The sequence below is a fragment of the Pristis pectinata genome, chromosome 2, assembly GCF_009764475.1.
Source record: "Pristis pectinata isolate sPriPec2 chromosome 2, sPriPec2.1.pri, whole genome shotgun sequence".
NCBI lineage: Eukaryota > Metazoa > Chordata > Chondrichthyes > Rhinopristiformes > Pristidae > Pristis > Pristis pectinata.
In genome coordinates this window covers 53812221-53831655 of record NC_067406.1, presented here as the reverse complement: position 1 = coordinate 53831655, position 19435 = coordinate 53812221, and the positions used below count along the sequence as shown (strand labels likewise).

General features: G+C 38.1%; 1 protein-coding gene across 1 annotated transcript in view; it reads right to left on the bottom strand.

The window, feature by feature from the left end:
- The window catches only part of ipo11 (importin 11), a 325504-nt gene extending 316541 nt beyond the window's left edge, over nt 1-8963 (bottom strand). Inside the window, exons 1-3 of the mRNA XM_052010436.1 lie at nt 8881-8963; nt 8123-8267; nt 1173-1273 (exon numbers count right to left, since the gene is read on the bottom strand). Coding sequence (XP_051866396.1) covers nt 1173-1273; nt 8123-8260 — 239 coding nt within the window. The 5' untranslated portion in view covers nt 8261-8267; nt 8881-8963. The remainder of the gene's footprint in view (nt 1-1172; nt 1274-8122; nt 8268-8880) is intronic.
- Nucleotides 8964-19435: the final 10472 nt, after the last annotated feature.

Genomic DNA, 19435 nt, shown 5'->3' with positions numbered 1-19435 from the left:
ACAACTTGGGCAATTGTGTACACCAGTACGCCTGATCAATTAGGTTATTTTGTCCTGGGTAGTATTGATCAACTACTGTTGAACTGCACCCGACCAGCTAAATAAGAAAGATACCTTCATACATCTGCAGATGACCAGGACATTCTGGGCAGTCAGAGATGAGCCATGCACCACAGAACAATCAGTATTTTATTGGCATTTGTGCGACTGATCAAATTAAGTTTTTTGTCAACAGCAATTCTCAGGGTATTAATGATGACAACATAAATGTTAATATCAGTGAATATGAAAGGGAATGTCTTTCCCAATTTCATATCTGTACTACTTTAATTTTTCTTCACATCTTCTGTCATCCTCTTATCTTGTTCTAATGTCTGCATGATCAATTTATTTCATTTTTTTTCCTTTGAGATCTTTTGTTTTTGGTCATTTTCTTATTTTATCAAAGTCAGCCATTTCACTAAGTCGTCACCAGTGAGAAAATCCCTTCTATTGTGTTCTCTGCTGTCCAATAAACTGAACAACAGCATACAGAGTAAATCTTGATGTCCTCATTTCAGCTGCCAAGTCTTTTACTTATGAAATTCCATCCCTCAACTTCAGTCTCTTTACTTTTGTCTTTCATTTGTTTTTTTTGAAGCCTACCTCTTTGACAAATATTTTAGTCACCTATTTCAACATCTCCTTACACAACTCAGTGTTAACATGTCTTTGAAAATGGTCTTACAAAGCATCTTAGAATATTTTGCCATGTTAAGATCTCTATATAAGCTGCAGCTGCCAAATGCCATACAAAAAGAGCGCTCTATTGGAATTAACAGAAAAATGTAATTGCTCTTTTAACCCATAATTAGCAACCAAAAGTCTGCCATCCTATTTATCTCAACTTTTAATTACTCTACTGTTGGCTGCCAAGTCGTCAGCTGACAAGGCCCTAAATTTGGAATTCTTTCCCCAAATCTGCCCTCCCTTAAGTTCTATAAAACTTATATTATTATCAACATGTTTCCTTATGTACTCCAAAGTTTTGACCATTAGCACTCCTCTACAATCTTTTGGCATGTTTTTGCTACATTAAAATGCACAATGTAAATGTGACAAATTCACAATGTTCCATGAACCTGCAAATGAAACTTAAATTTAATAAGATATCTAAAGCTCAAAGTACTTACTGTGGAGCAATACGCCGCCAGTAACGATCAATTCCATTTTTGAAGTACAACACAGCAAGCCACCGTACATTTACATCTAGTGTGTGATTAGTAAAGATATTCTGTAAAAGTAAATACATTAACTTAGCAGAATAATTGAGTAGATTTTTTTGTAATTACATAAATTAGCATGATACATGTATGCATATAACATCAGAAATGCATTCTTCCTCAAGTCTAACTTCTTGTTACATCACTTTTGAAATTTTCTATTTATTCAGTGACCATCAAATTGGGTTCAGGAACCAAACCATAATGCCTGCTGATTGCTTCATTGGTGTCTTGATGAATCTGATGAGTTACTTCCAAAACTGAAATTGAGCCTTCCTAGAACTGACGAACAACATCGAATTTTATAAACGTTACATTGAAAATCTAAGCAAACACTGCAGGTGCTGGAAATCAAATAAAAGCAGAAAGTGATGGAAATACAAGTCAGATATCATCTGCAGAAAAAGAAACAATTAATGATACTTAAACAGAAAAGATATTTGAAATTAATAATTTTATAAGTGCTGCTGTTTCGACAATAAATGTCTTTTTGAGTAGATTTGACTCCAACTCATAATTTATTCCCACCAAGTTGTCCTTTACCAAGGCTCCTTAATACCACAACCACTGCCTCGTTGTCAAGGACAGTCCCTCTAGATAAATAAAGCAAAGTAAGACAGACAAATCTCTAGGTCCAGATGAATTGTACCTGGGGTAACTTGGCTTGAGACAACAGATGCACATATATTTCTATATTATAATAGCTAATAAAAAAAAGTGAACAGCAAATGTAATGTAATACCTACACACCTTAAATTCAATTATTTTGCCCTTGGTCAACCCGAGTTGAGATCAGAAGTGTTCCAGCAAAACCAAACTGTGCGTGAGCAGGTGGTTCCATACTGAAAACTTTACGAACAGCCATGTATATCACTTCTACAGCACTATCCTTGTATAATGCTATTCCATCAACAGATACAATGATATTTGTTAAATATGATTTTTCTCTCAGAAAATCATTGTTGATCATTGAAAAAAAATCTTCTCTAGAGGTTTTATCATTGTTCCTTTTAACAATGGTTCAAGTATTTTTTCCAACAATGTCAAAATTGTTTGGTTTATTTCTCTTATGGAACACAGAACAGTACAGTATAGGAACAGGCCCTTTTGCCTACAATGTCTGTGCCAAACACAATGCCAAATTAAACTAAATCTCTTTTTTCTGCACATGATCCATATCCTTCCATTCCCTGCACATTCATGTGTCTATCTAAAAGCCACTTGAATGCCACAGCTGCATCTGCGTCCAACACTATCTCTGGCAGCATGTTCCAGGCACTTGCCACACTGCTTAAAACAAAACTTGCCACACACATCTCCTTTAAACCTTCCCCCCTCACCTTAAATGCACATCTTCTAGTATTTGATATTTCTACCTTGGGGAAAAAAATTCTGACCGCCTACCCTATTTATACCTCTCATAATCTTATAAGCTTCAATTAGGTCACCCCACAGCCTCTGACACTCCAGAGATAACAAGCCAAGTTTGTCCAACATCTCCTGTAGCTCATATCCTCTAACCCAGGCAACATCCTGGGTTTATACCCTTTCAAAAGCCTCCACATCCTTCCAGAATTGCACACAATACTCCAAGTATGACGTAACCATAGTTTTATATAACTGCAACAAGACTTCTTTACTCTTGGACCAATGAAGACAAGCATGTCATACGCCAGATGAAGGGTCTCAACCTGAAACATCGATTCTTCATTTCCCTTCACAGATACTGCCTGACCCATCGAGTTCCCCCAGCATTGTGTTGATCCAGATTCTAGCATCTGCAATTTCATGATGCCATCTGCCTTCTTTAGCACCTTACCTACTTGCGTGGCCCCTTTCAGGGAGCTATGGACTTCGACCCCAAGATCTCTCTGTACATCTATGCTGTTAAGGGTCCTGCCATTAACCGTATATTTTTCGCTTGCATTTGACGTCCCAAGATGCAATACCTTACATCTGCTTGGACAAAACCCCATCTGCAAATTTCTAATTGATCATGCTGTATCCTTCGACAGCCCTCTGCACTGTCCACAACTCCACCAATTTTTGTGTTGTCTGCAAACTTACTATCCCACCCATTTACATTATCATCCAAGTCATTTCTTTTTATATATCACAAACAGAGGTCCCAGCGCCAATCCCTGTAAAACACCACTGGTCACGGACCAGCAGCCAGAATTACACCCCCGTCTTCTCTGGGCAAGCCAATTCTGAATCTAAATTATCAAGTCACTGTGAAAGATAACTTTTACATTACTGTTCATCTGTTCTGTCTGTATTATTCTTTTTTAGGAAGCATTACTTTATCTATTAACTGCTCTATTATGTGGATCCTTGTGCATCTGCTATCTCAAACCCAACTACCCCAGGTGGAATTCACCTGGATCTGGATATTTGCCTTCTACACTTCACCCAATTTATCTAATCTCTTTTTTTAAAAGAAAAACTTCCTCTCAGTCTCTCAAATAATGTTATTTCCTCTCTACCAACTTTTTCAGTGAAAACTGATGCAATTACAGTTCATTTGTAATGTACTATAAATTTCTTTTCAACTGTATTCAACTCTTGAAATCAATTTCTCAAAACATTCAGAGGACATCAAAGAGGATGGTTATTTTTGTTAAGGGCTTCAGTGGATTCGCACTTTTGGACAACAAGAGCTGATTAAATTTACCATTAAAAAATCTTGTCATGCATGTTACAGAATGGTTAATTCTATAAAAATGCTTTGAAATGGTTGAAAATGGTTTTGTGATATAAATGCAGGTTCTTCCTTTCCAAAATGGTGTTTTTAGTTGGTTGCAAATTTTATTTAAAAACTATTCCCTAGATAATTTTTCTAAATTTCTGCCCTTTCTAACCTGTGCTGCAGATGTCAATTTTAACTCAAATGCAGCTTCAGAGCAAATAGACCAAGAGTGCCATAACAAGGTAGCTATTCATTCATCCATGAATCTAGAAAACCCAGGTTGAGAAGTTACTTAACCTTGGTCATTGCCCTATAAATTACAGTAGTGAAAAACCTTCAGCATCCATTATTTAAATACAAGTAATACATAACATGAGAAAGAAAGGAAGACAAGGCAAAATCACCAGAGCTATGCCTGCACTGATCAAAACCTCCATCAAATGAAGCATTTTCTAACCACATTCACTAGTCAGGAGTGGGATGCTTGGCTGACTTTTCCCCTTCCTGATCAAAGCCAGATTTGGATCACTCACTCAGCTCAAAAAATAGAGCTACCATAAGTGTCACCAACATTCACAAAATGTGTTACAAGTTTGAGGCCAAGGCACACACTTAGGACTTTATAAGGAAAGTTAGAACAAGCATCTGATGTGTTGCACTAATCAGAGAATGATTGAAACAGCCATGGTTTCCAAAGTGGGGGGGAGGGGGGCAAAATCACTGATATATCCATCTCTCAGTCCAAAACCTCAACTATTCAAAGTGATGGTACACAGTGATTCTCAAACCAATGGCAGACTTGGCAAGCTATTTTCAATGGAGCAGAAAAAAATTCAAAAATGAATGGAGATCTTTAAGAGTGTGTTTATTAAAATAATTTTAAGATGTTTCCACTGGTCAGCAAAACTGTAAGGAAACACAACTTTAGGACAATCATAATGAATCGAAAGATGGTTAAACTGAAAATTGGAGCTACAAACTAGCTTTAATCCACATTTTTAAAGGAAAATTTTGATAGTCACTTGTAACATGAGAAGGGCAGAAAAATAGATTAGACTATGTGACTTTCAAGGAAAAAGAAAGCCACTCAAATTTAATAGGCCCAATAACCTATTTAGCCTACAACAGTTCTTTATTATACATCTGAAGAAGTCCTTTTCAGCTTTTACTTCTGGGTCTACATCATTTGATATTTCTTGTTATTTCAATAGCCTGACCACAAGTTACACTGATTATAAACTTCAAATTATTCAAAACTATCTTGTCATTTTTCATACCAGACCAAGTCACACTTGCACAATACATTGGGCCTTGGTGAATATTGTTGGCTCCAATTCCTAAAATATTTAATTTGTATTTTTGTTTTGAATCCCACCATGGTTTTACCTCTCAAGCCAGTTTGTAACCTCCTCCAGCATGGAAACGATACCCCTCCCACCACCATAACCTACATCCCTCCAAATCATTGGTTCCTCTGATCTTAGCTCTTTTGTATACAATTAGTTTCACACCATTGACAGTAACCATGTCTTCAATCTTTTAGTAACTGTACTTTGGAATTTCCTCTATAAGCCACTTTACTTCTCCAGTTCCCCCTCCTCGTCCATAATTCTCATCGATAAACCACTTCCGCAGTCAAACTCTTGCTTGTGCTTCCTAATCTACTCTCCATCAGCTCAGAATCCCCTTACTTAAACTTTTAAACATTTTTCTACCTTCAAAGCACTGCTTAAATTCTGGTTATCGGAACTCCTCTATAAATCCCCTAACGACCCCTACGAGCAAATGAATATACTCTGCAACTTAAATTACACATTCCTTATTCATAGGAGGGCATAAAAATGATACGTTTCATTACCAAACCAACATCAAAGAATTAATGTTTAATGCTTTAGTGCAACTAGTTGAGGAATGAATTTTTGTTAGGACACTAGAAGCCTCCTAATGATGCCTTTTTTTTTACTAGCGTTTCAAACTCACTGTTTTATTATATTAAAAAAACGTATTAATTTGTCTATAAAACACATCATTCACTTCGCCACTTTTGTGTAAAATGCAATAGTTATCCAACCACATTTCTGTCCACAAACCAGTTCCAAATTATTCACTTGTCAGGAATCAAATATAGTTCAGACAGATATTAGTGCCATTATAAACAATGGTCTAAAGAAGTACTTAAGATAATTAAAAGCATTGATAGCACAGACAAAAAGATTTTCTTTACCTCTTTGGTCATAGAGTATATTCTTTTGTGTACATTGTCAAAAATTAGAGGGTACTGACAAGAAGCATTTTTTCCCCCCAAACAAATGGCAGTGACATTCATGAAAAAGCAGTCCAATTAAACATTTTACAGTTGCATTCAATTTTTGTTAGCAAAGTATATAAAAGATCACTGAACCGAGTGGCTGGGGTTAAAATACAGATGAACCAAGATCTCACTGAATGGTAGAACTTACTTGAAGGCCTGAATACCTTACTCTTATCCTTATCTGCTGCACAATAAAATAGATACATTTCTGCACCACTTGAGAATAATTGTGATAGTAATTTCCATCAAGAAAGACAGCATCACATTACGTCAATCAAATCAATCATCAACTTCTGAAAAGCAGAATAAGGCTGGCAATCACTCTGATGGTGAAGAGATAAACATGCAGTTCTAACAAGTACCCTTCAAAAATAAAATTTAGATGCCTCTGGCATACAAAGAACTGTTTCAATTTATTTTGCTAACATTTCCAAATCATAGTACACATAAAAGCACATTTTTAAATTAAGATAAGAAAACAATACTTAATACCAACAATGGCCCACAAAAAGGGCACAGAATAAATGAAAATTGCAAGATAATAAACATTTTTCATGACAAACTATTTTCTTTCAGAGATCTAGCGAATAGAGTACAATAGTCTGCAATATGAATTATACACAACATTAAAATCATTCACGTTTTCATTTCAGCACTTTTTCTGGTTACAAGATAAATGTCATCAATGTCTACTTAAACAGAAAAATATTTTCAAAGTATCCATATTTCAATATTCAGCAGAGGCAAAACAAATCTATGACAAAACAAGAACACTAAATTTGTCAGTAAAATTAATATTTTTATGCCATAAATAGAATCTATCTTTTTGTATATTATGCACATAATGGCTGTAATCTTCATTTTACAATTGTAGAAACCTATTCAAAACAATGATTGTCATTCAGCTTTGGATGACATATTTGAGTCATTACCAAGAACTCCTATTTCCAGCTTTGTAACATCAACAGATTCTGCCATGCCTCAATTCAACTGCTACTGAAATAATATTCCTGTACCTCTATACTTCACTCCCTTGCCTTCTTGGCCAACCTTCCTTATTCCACTGTTCAATACCTAAACCACACCAAGTGTCATTCACCCACCACCACTGAACTTTGACTTCCAAATTTTGATCAATTTTCAAATTCCTCCATGGTCTTAACATCCTCTCACAATTTCCTCCAGCCCAATAATCATCCATGATTCCAGCGTTCTTCCAATTCTAGCCTCCAGCTCATCTGCAGATTTAAATCCTTATGCCACTGGCCTCAGGTGCCAAGACCCAAAAGCTCCTCTATAAACCTCTCCAACCCTGTATCTTTCTTTCCTCCTAAGACTCACTTTAAAGTCCTTCTCTTCGCCCTAGGTTTTGGTCAACTAGCTTAATAACTTGAAGTCAATTTTTATTTAATAAGGCTTCTGTGATGTACCTTAGGATGTTTTTAATAATTGCACTATATAAATGGAAGTTGATGCCCTGATGAAAGGTCATGACTGGATATGTTAATTTGTTTTCTCACAAAGATCACAGATTTGACATCTTCACAAAATAATCTTAAAATGCCTTTACGTTTAAAAAAAGTAAAATTACCAAATACATTGTTCTCTCAATGCTTCTGGGACCAAAAGTTCAAATATCAAGGTTGTTTCAATATAATAGATTTCATACATGAATTTAAGAAAAATATTTATGCTCACCATCCCTTCAAACACAATCATAAATTAATTGCTTATGTATAGCATGCCATTACATATTCCAATTCTGTGTTATTCCAGACCAGGGCAAGGGGGTGGGGGTGTAAAAAGGGTGGAGTGGTGGTTAGCATCAGTTTTTTGTTTAAATAACAATGTATAACCCACCAACAATGCTGAATAGAAACCAGGCTGTGTCTCCCACTGTTTTAACCGCTCCTCAGCTGGCTTCAAAATAGCTGTGTCCTGGCTAGTAGCCTGGGTCAGAGCCTGCAGGACAACAGTGCTAGCACAAGTGATATCCATAGAGAACCTGGCAAAAAAAAGGTAGACTTTCAAAATATGCAGATACGAGTTAACCACTTAAAATAAACAAGGCCCTGTTCTGCTTGCCTTCTAAAATTAATGTAGTAATTTAGCACAAAAAGCTAACCCATATGCTGTACAAACATTCATAATTTATCCGGGTCTTCCTTTTAATGTCATACATTCAAAATATTCTCAAACCTGACACTATTATTTCTGCCAATATGCCAAAACTTATTATAGACTTTGTCACCATTGTGAGCCTAAACAGTCCATCTGCTCCACAATAGTATTTTGGTTCAGAGAAGGTAGAATGATCTAGAGCTGTTCGAGCCACTATCATACCAGAGAGACTAGTAAAATCTTCCCCACTTTAGGGCATACAGCCCATTAAAGACAATGGCTAATGATGGGCCACTGAGTTGAACAGCAAGCAAGCATCAGTACTGAGTCCAGCACCAGCAAAGTTCAGTTCTTTACATAGCTAAGGATTCCTACTCAGATATTTAATATTTAGAAGCCTGATCGTCAAACTACGTTGCTATTATCCACACGGCTTCATATTCAACAATATTGAACAGCAGCTAAAATGAACTCTAATGGTTCTTTTATTAACTTACCTCACTCAAGGTCTGTTTCACAATAATTCACAAATACTCAGATGAAACAATTTTCTCTAATTGTTTATATCGAGCAGACCTGCAAGAGAAAGCACAAGGAAATGGAACAAAACTTATAGCCCATATTGGCAAAATGAATGGTAAATAATCATCTCAAGAACATCTCATTAAGCAGAGGCAAATTTCCATGAAACATTAATTCAATACAACTAGGAATGCTAATTATTTGCTAGTTATTTGCTTAGATTGTCTGCATATTAACATCTGAATGCATGGCCCTTGATGAACAAGTCAACATCTCTATATGTAATTAACTGTTAATTTTTCCATAGATAATGTTGTATTTATAAAATACACAGCAACCTCTACCTTAGAGTTTGCAATTTGCTGTTGTTGACAAAGCATTGGCACCTATCTCAAAGAAACTTCTGCACAAAAATCCATCGTGTGGATTTTACCTTTCCCAAATGTCAGTTATTGTTAGCCATCAGGTCCTGGTGACCTCTGACCTCCGACCTCCAGCAACAGTAACATTATCAAATAGAACATAAAACAGTAATGCACAGGATCAGGCCCTTCGGCCCACAATGTTCTGCCAAACTAATTAAACTAGTAATTAAAAGCCTAACTAAACAAATCCCTTCTACCTACACATGGTCCATATCCCTCCATTCTCTGCACTTTCACATGCGTATCTAAGAGCCTCTTAAATGCCTCTATCTTGTTTGCCTCCACTACCACCCCTGCCAGTGCATTCCAGACACCCACCAGTCTCTGTGTAAAAAAAATGCCCTGCATATCTCCTTTGAACGTATTCCCTCTAGTATCAGACATTTCGACACTGGGAAAAAGACACCGGCTGTCTACCCTATCTATGCCTGTCATAATCTTAAAATCTTCTATCAGGTCTCCTCTCAGCCTCTGTCACCCCAGAGAAAACAACCCAAGTTTGTCCAACTCTCCTTATAACACATGCTCTCTAATCCAGACAGCGTCCTGGTAAACCTCTTCAGCACCCTCTCCAAAGCCTCCACATCCTTCCTATAATAGGGCGACCAGAACTGAACGTAATACTCCAGATGTGGCCTAACCAGTTTTAAATACTGCAACATAACTTCTTGACTCTGAACTCATGCCTTCTTTATCACCCTATCAACCTGTGCAGCCACTTCCAGGGAGCTATGGACTTGGACCCATCAGCCAAGTCCATAGTCCAAGCAACCAATCAAAATGAAGAATCTTATGGACAGCAAACCAATAACTATAAACCAGAAATTTTAAACTAAATTCTTAAAGCATTTCGTAGAGCAAGAAATAAAAATTTGAAATCAAGCAAGATTAAATTAAAAATTCAATTCAGGAACTTTAAGAATAAAAGTTACTTTTTATTTTAGAACAGGTATCGATATTGATTGACTGTATTACAATTCAAATACAGTCTTTAAATCTTAGGAACCAGAGAAGTTGTAAGCAATAAATATAGTTTAATAGTTCTCAAAAGTCTCTAAGACAACATTGTCAGGTTGACAAATGAAGCTGGGTTTGATGAAGCAGACCAAGATTACATGGAATCCCGTGGCAAAGAGCTCATAAATGGCAATCTGATGAATTTTTAACCACAGAGGTCTCAAATGCTAATGACATAGCACCACCATAAAAAGAGCTCACCACAAAGAGATTTTCCAAGACATTCTGCCACATTGAAGATGTGACATGTAACTTTCTCAAAGGCAGCAATCCCAAAATGGAGTGCAGCATTAGATATGGCTGTATGAAAGTCACATTACAACAGAACAGGCTGTAGTTACCTTTAAAGCACAGATTTAAACAAATTTTCCCTATTGCGCTATACCAATGTGGCCCTCGTAATGCAAATAGGGTTCCCTAATCCATCAATCATGTTACAACCAATTTGCGTTATAGAAATGCACATTATAGCAGAACTACTGTACTTTGTTCTAAAGAGCTTTATCAAATGGAGAATTAACTAGCTGTTCAGAAGTCTATCAACTTTATTAAGCCTTGTTCTAACAGTCAGAAGAAGAATCGTCACATTCAACATCTCAGATTTAGTTCAGTTTCACCAGCACCATCATCCAAACACAACTGATAACTCTGCCTCTCTCACCTCCCCTGCCATTGGCTTGACGTACAAAACTTTTATATACCACTCAGCTCATCCAAACACAACTGATAACTCTGCCTCTCTCACCTCCCCTGCCATTGGCTTGACGTACAAAACTTTTATATACCACTCAGCTCCAAATCTCTCCCCCATTCAATACCATTATAACTGATATGGTTGCAACCTTCATTCCCATGTATCCCCCACCCCACACACCCTCCTCCCCCACAACTTTTCACCCCCTTGCTTATCAAGAACCTGCCACAAGGGTTCAGCTTCCACCAGCCTTTGAGTAAGAGAACTTCAAAGTTACACAGCCGTCAAAGGAAAAAATTTCATCTCAACTCTATCAGTGGGCAAGACCTTGCTCTGTGACCCCTCTCCCACATGAGGATATGTCTACCCATAAATGACAACTGGGTACATTGTGGAGGTTTTTGTTATTTTAATGTAAGATTCAATTGTTAATAAAATTAAACAATTTAAGACACTTGCATTGAGGATTGTTCAGCCAAGATTCCTGAGCTCTGGAACACAACCAGATTTTTTTTAAAACGTTGAAGATGATGGGAAACACCCTTTCGATTTACGAATTTGCACTTATGCAGGATCTAATGCAGAGACTCAACCTGAAATGTCGACCATCCTTTTGCCTCCACAGATACTGCTTGACCTGCTGAGTTCTTCCAGCATTTTATTTTTTTCTCCCTTGCCAACAAGATTGACTCTGTTTGAATTCTGAAGAGGGCAAATAAATATCACTGTTCTATCAAATCACTTAAATATGGCTGATGGTTGTTCAAAAAGGCCCATCAAAGCTTTCTTAGTTCAAAAAAAACAATAAATACTGGTCTTGCTAATGACAACTACATCCAAAGAATTTAAATATATTTTCACAATGCCAAAAATGTGAAATGCATTTTCAAATGCATTATTTTTTCTCATAATCAATACATTTTCCAATTTAGAAGTCTTCTCAGATATAAAATTAAAACCCAACTGCAGGCAATCCTAACCCAGCTCAAACCTAACCCAGGTCAGTGCAGGTAGGCAAATAAGGTGCAGGGCCATGATGAGGTAGATTGAGAAATCAAGAGTTCACGTTTATCAAACAAGAGTCTTATAACAGTGGGATAGAAGCTGTACTTGAACCTGGTGGGGCATGTTTTCAAGCTTTTGTATCTTCTGCCCAGTGGGGGGGGAGGGGAAGAGAGAGAAAAAAGAATGACTGGGGTTCGATAGATCTTTGGTTATGTTGTCTGCTTTCCCAAAACAGCAGGAAGTGTAGGCAGTCAATGGAGGGAAGGCTGGTTTTCATGGTGGACTGAACTGTGTCCACAATTCTCTGCAATTTCTTGCTGTTTTGGGCAGGGCAGTTGCCATACCAAGCTGTGATGCATCATTCAGTAGGTTATTGACATAAGGCTGAGATGGTTCAACTGGTTCATGGCACGGTGTGTCTGGAGGGAAAATGGAGGGATTTGAAAAATAGCTCATCGCAAATTGGTGTTGGGCTTCCCAAGCTTAAATGAACGTATCAAGTGATTAAAAGCTTTTCTCGATATGACTGCACATGGCCCAATAGAAGTGTGTTTTCAGAAAAAGGTTACAGTTAGGGTTAAAGATGCTACATTTCCCTAAAGAGTTTAGGGAATGTTATTACCCTTGTATAGTTAATTCTTCAGTCATTTTTGTGTTATAAAGAACATTGAATTGAATTGCAACTAATTGGAACATAAAAATTATTTCTAGTGCTAACATTCTTAATTATCCCACAATTTTAATTTATTGGATTGAAAAGTAATGGGAAATGCTGACAGCTCCATGCCAAGCAAGTTCTGAATCCGCTGGCACAGCCTGCCTGGCAGTTCTCCAGCTACATGGAAAGTTGTGGTAGAGCACAAACTGACTGATTCCCCAAACACTTAGACAGGGGAACCTGTTCTTTTAAACTTCACCAGCTGGTACAGGAACAATGAGCCCATTCATCTAAATGAAGAGTAGTCATGAAAAAGAAGAACATGTATAAGATAATTACATTCTTGGAATTAAGTTTGCTTTACTATTTTCAATTGAAAGTTGAATATAGAAATTAGTTTTAAAATTGCAATTTTAAAAATTGATTTTTAATTGCATCTGAATGTTTCTGTATGTGAGGGGCATTCAGAAATATCCATAGTTCTGACAGCCAAAAAAAACTGGAATATGGCTTTGCTAACTTTCAAAGAGTTTTCAGCTACTTCTGAGGTGGGGCTTTTTCTGTCCCACCTAAGTGATGACAAGGCCTTGCCAATCTACATTGAGACTTCAAAATGTTACATACAAAATGTTTCTGTATCAGTGGCAATTGCAAACAACTCAGCACTGGCAGCAACTCTGGTCCGATGACTTTTAATTCAGTCGACTATATACATCTTGTTGTAACGCAGTAGCTGTTTAGTTTCTGCTGCCCTCTGCTGAAGAGCAACAGAATAACCACGAAAGCTGCAAAACTACAGAATTACACTTGTAATTATTAAACTGATTACTTACTGCACAAACAAAATGAATTAATTACATTAAGCTGTTACTGAATCTTCAAGGAAATTTACATTTGCCAATTAAGATCTCACAGCTTAGCAAATGTACACATTAAAAGTAATTTTATTAAACTCCTTATATACAAAATGATAACTTCTTAATGAAAATAGCCAACCATTCAGCAATGACTCAAATGGCCAAGAAGCCCAATCTAGGACAATAAACTCACCCTACTTAGAGGGAGGCCTAAAAAAAATTCAAACCCACAGATGTCCCTTCCACCCTTTCTCTCAGCTCTCAACTCATAGGTACTCATTGGCTTTGTAAGACCAGATTTGACCAAAACAATTGGGAAACAACATTGATAGAGGGCCTGATTTATTAAGCATTAATATCGCAGTCCTGAGTGACACAAAATTGCCTAAAATCATGTAGTTAGTTGAGAAATTATCAATTCATGGAGTCTGGTAAACCAGGAAATTAACTAAGATACATGGTGATGAATTTATGAAGAAATGTTATTCTTGATTCATATATTCCATCTGTAGCTATAAATGACAGTTGTGACACTGGATATAAACATGAAATATGGAATTCAGATTCTAATTTCGATCTGTTTAGCTACAATCATTTATTCTTGAGAGATTATTTATGCTGCTAGCTCAGAGAAATCAAACAAGGAACATACTTGATCTTAATTTAAATGCCAAAGTGTTGGCAGTTTGGGAACACTGTGAACAGATTCTCCCATGATCAAGGTTGGCCATTTCAACAAAACTGTCAACAAGTTTTTGAGTTATGAAAAATGAACTGTGAAAAATCTGAAATATGAAAATAAATCACATGCCTCTTGTAATTTGTGTGTGTCGAATACTTTGTGGGCAATAAATGCAAGAAGGTCACAGTGGCACCAACCTGACCTCACATTGGAACTAAGTAGTAATCTTCTTTGGCTGTCCCTTGGGATCAAAAATCAGGCTGTAACAGTTATTCCAGGCACACTGCAAATTTACATTTATATAGTCCTTTCACAACTAGAGATAATACCAAAGTACTTCAGAACGAAGAGCTATTTTTGAAGTGTAGTCACTGTCACTTCATAGGGAAATATTGTTGCTAATATGAACTTGACAGGGCTCCACAAACGGCAGTGAGACAAATGACAAATAATGACCAGAGCAGTAGAAGAGTTGCACAGCTCTTCTTTGAAAAGCATCATGAACTATTTTACATTCTTCTCAGGTAGTCCTCAGGATCGAGATATTATGAATTCAGGGGTAGCTATTAAGGCCAATGTGGGAACAGCAGATGGGGCAGGTAGTGGATGACAGGGTGGGCGAGTGGACTGTCCATTCCTTAGAGGGCTGCTGTGTGCTTCCAATGCATGGACTTGTGGTTTCAATACCATTCCCAAATGCTCCTTCTCCACTCTGTGGGGATGTTGCATTTCTTCAATAAAACACATCCTTGAATCTTTTCTCTAGCCACCTGGTAATCTCTTCCCTTGATAGAGCTTTGAATAGCTGTTTCGAGAATCTGTTGTTGAGTGATTCAAACAACGTGATCTGCCAAACATAGCTGACCATATGTAACGAGGGCCTCAATGGTGGGGATGTTCGCTGTCGAGAGAGCACTGGTTTTGATTCACTTATCCTTCCAGTGAATTTGCAGATACAGCATTAGTGGCATTTTTCCAATGCCTTGAGATGCCTGCTGTTGGTAGCCCAGGTCTCATAAGCATATAGGAGGGCAGGAATAACTGGTTTCTGGGAGAACACGAGTTTTGTTCCAGGTCTTGATTTTCAAATAACCTTTTCCTCATTCAACCAAAGGCCATACTGACACTTTGAAATGGGTGGCAAACTTCATCACTGCCTTCACCACAAGGTGGCTCCCAATATGGATAGCAGTCAACACTTTCCAGGGTCTTACCATAAACCTGAATTTTTGGAGGGCAATGTGGTACAACCAGGACATGTTGGTAGAAGACCTTAGACCTGCAGATTTTGAGTACAAGGCCTATTCTCTTGTATACTTCAGTGAACTAGATGACAATATCTTGGAGTTCAGCCTCCAAGCATGCACATAATGCAGCTCAATTAATTAAGATTTGGTGATCTTGGTTCTGGTGTGTAGTCCTTGTGGGTAGATCAATTCCCCATTACGTTTTGAAGATTAGCTCCACTCCTGTGGAAAGTTCGGTGGAGACAAGATTCAACACTGAGGAAGGTGTTGGGCAAGGAGGAGTTCTTCACTGATTGGTTCCACTGTAGGCTACTTGCTATGCCCTTTTGGAGCAATGGAGATGAAGATGAATTTCTGTAGATAGCCAAATTTGAGGAGGGTGTTCCACAGTCCTACCGCCCACCCCTCCGCTCCCAATTGATACAGACATTGTTTTAGTTAAGTCAAAGAAAGCTGCATCTTGTGGCTGGTGCTATTTCCTGCACTTTTGCACTGTGAAGACCATATCCACTATAACTCTAGATGAATGGAATCCATACTGATGAGGGATCCACCCATCTGTCCCCCTCCCCAAGTACTTACCCCGCAACCTTTGGAGGTGTAACAGCTGTCCCTACACCTCCCCCCTCACCACCATCCAGGGCCCTAAGCAGCCCTTCCAAGTGGGGCAGAGATTCACATCCATCTCCTCCAACCTTGTTTATTACATACAGTGCTCTTGATAAGGACTCCTCTACATCGGTGACCGCTTTACCGAGCACTTGCGCTCTGTCTGCCATGGCCATCTGGAGCTCCCGCTTCCCAGCTATTTTAATTCCCCTCCCCATTCCCACACCGACATGTGTCCTCAGCCTCTTCCACTGCTAGGGCGAGGCTAAACGCAAACTACAGAAACAGCACCTCATATTCCACCCAAGTCATCTACAATGTGACGTCATGAACACTGAATTCTCCAATTTCATGTAAACTGCTCCCCTTGTCCCTTTTCTCTCTCCTGATCAACCCATTTCCTTCTACACCCAGCCCAGTCCCCATCACCGTTTCTCTCCCCTCCTCCACCCACTCCGTCTGCCCATCACCTAGATGCTCCTCCCACCAGGTCCCCTCCCCCCTACTGTTCTCATCTGCCTACCCCATCCTCCCTTATTTGATTCAATGCTCCACCTTCTTTTCCTATCAGATTCCATCTGCAGACCTATGCTGCCTCCATCTATCACCTCCCAGTCTCTGTCACTATTTCTACTCTACCCTCCTCCATCTGCCTATCACCCCTCCTCACCTGGCTTGCCATCTCTCATTCCACCCCCTTCCCCTCACATCTTTATACTGGCTATCTACCCTCTATCTTTCAGTCCTGATGAACAGCCTCAACCTGAAATGTCAACTGTTGACTTCCCTCCAAATATGCTGCCTGACCCACTGAGTTCCTCCAGCATCTCATGTGGCTCTAGATTCCAGCACCTGTAGTCTCATGTCTCCAAGTGATAACATGTTCTAGAATTTCACCATCCTCGCCTTCCCTGGATTCTTCGACTACAACGTTCTTCTCCTTAGTGTATACATTTGACAAGTATTCATTTATGACCTCACCTACATCCTCTAGCTCCACACATGGATTGGCAGTTTGATGCCTAATTTGCCCTTCTCTTTCCCTGTAAATCCTCTTGTACACCATTGTAAAATCCAGGATGAAAAACACACAATTAACTGGTTTGTTATCTTGCCCAGCTACCTTCAAAGTTTTGTGTACGAACATCCTTAGGTCTCTCCTTCTGCACATCTTTTAAAATTGTATCATGTAACTATTTACCTCTTTCTCCCAAAATGTACCACCTCAGAATCAATTTCATCTGTCTTGTGTCCGTTAATTTCACCTGCCTGTTTATCATCTCCAAGTTTTAAACACCTGTGTGTTTTGAAAAAGTGCCCTGCTTAATTCTGCACACTATGGGCTTAAAGTTCACTCTAGGCAACTCTGCACTGTATCACTGTACTGATCTTCCCTCAAAATAATTAACATGTTGATCCAAGTAGCTGTTAATGTTCTTCCAGTCTGTAATCAAAAACCTTTAATTAATATTAAACTAACCAACTTGTATTGCTAAATTTACCCATCACTTTGTTCTGAAATCAATGTAACATTTGTAATCATCCTACATCCAGAATGTATTGGAAACCAACACCTCCCCATTTTATACCCTTATTTCCCTCACCAACATAGGATGTCCCCACCTTGAGTGGATGACAATCCACATTTAAGTACTAACAAGTTTCCTAGTATCTTTGCTTTATCTACTTCTACCTCACAGTATCAGAGCAATCGTGTCTATCATATCATAAATGGAAAAGAATAATTTTCATTACCATGCATAATTTCGATGATTCTTCTATCCTTTAACTTGGATTTTCTTAGCAGATTTCTATTTTAGTTCACCCTTTCTTTAATCCTGCTGTCATTTTAGACAGGTCTGCCATACTTAGTGCTTTTCCCTTTAACTCTCCACCCAGGTGAATCATATGCCAGTTGCCCATTCTTTACTCATATAACTGAAAATTAACAAACAAATGTAATGTTGAAATGTTAATCAAATATATAGTTACCATAGTTCCAAGCTGGACATAAATACCTTATCAGGTAGCTTTCACTAAGCAAAATAATTTCAAATAATATTAGTGAAAACACTGGCTCAGATAGGAATAGAGTAGATTTTTTTGTCTACATCCCTATTTTTTTTCAATACTCATTCAATGACACATTTCCAAAATAAATAGTTTGCCATAACTATGAAAGATCAGTCAATTCTTTTTTTAAATGGCTAATGTTAGATGCAATACATTTTTTGCCTCTCAAATGATATGTCCAAATGATCAGACCTGACCGAATACAAAGAGGAACTTAAAAGCTACCATATACTTAGGATCAGATCTTATTCATGTTCATCAACTTTCAAAAACCAAGGCTATTAATCTGAAAAAGGATGCACTTCATTCAATATTTCATTGTGCAATTAAAACCCATTACCACCAAGTCCTGTAACCATCTCCACAAGCATCTGAATTTGCTACAAACGAGATCCTTCAAACAGTATTTTTAAACATTACTTGTATTTACAGCATGTGGGCATTATCTGCCCTTAAGATCATCATTCAGTTTCTTAAATTACAGAAAAGCAGCATGGGAAACACAGGCTTGGTATATTTAAGTCAGCGTTTGTTTTAAACAAACAGAGGAAATGAAGAAAGCTCCTCCAGGGAAAGTAAAACAATAATCCATCTGGTAATGTTATGATTTTAACCATATTCTTTCTGTTAGTTGAGTTAATCTGATAACTATATACACACAAGACACCCAAGATCAGTGGAATACATATGCTTTGCCAAATCAGAACTTCAGTACACATCCTGTGTCCTAGACAAGCACAGGTGCAGGAAGTGTCGTCAACTAGAAAAACTCAAGTTTCAGGTTTTGGAGTGCAAGCAACTGTTGATGTCACCACTGTCCATCTGTGAGGCTGACTGATTCGTGAATTCAGATGGTGCTCATACACATGGTGGGTGGTTGATAGGCAACTGTCAGATAGTCAAAAAAGGAGCAAGCAGGGAGGTCAGGTGACACCAAGGGCATCTTAATTTCTAACCAGCATGCAATTCTGAACTCTGATGGAAAAACAGAGTGCAGCCACAACCAAAACAAAAGCACCATGGGTGGCTCAGCTACTCAGGGAGGTAGAAAAGTCAAGAGAGAAATAGTCAAAGGTGATTCTTGAACTGAGGAGCAAACAGGCATTTCTTTGGTTTCAGAAGTAATTACAGGATGGTATGTTGCCTCTCTTGGGCCGATGTACTGAAGGTCTTACAGACAGAGGCTGAGGGGTGACCTTATAGAGGTTTATAAAATCATGAGGGGCATAGATAAGGTGGATGGTCACAGTCTTTTATCCCCCT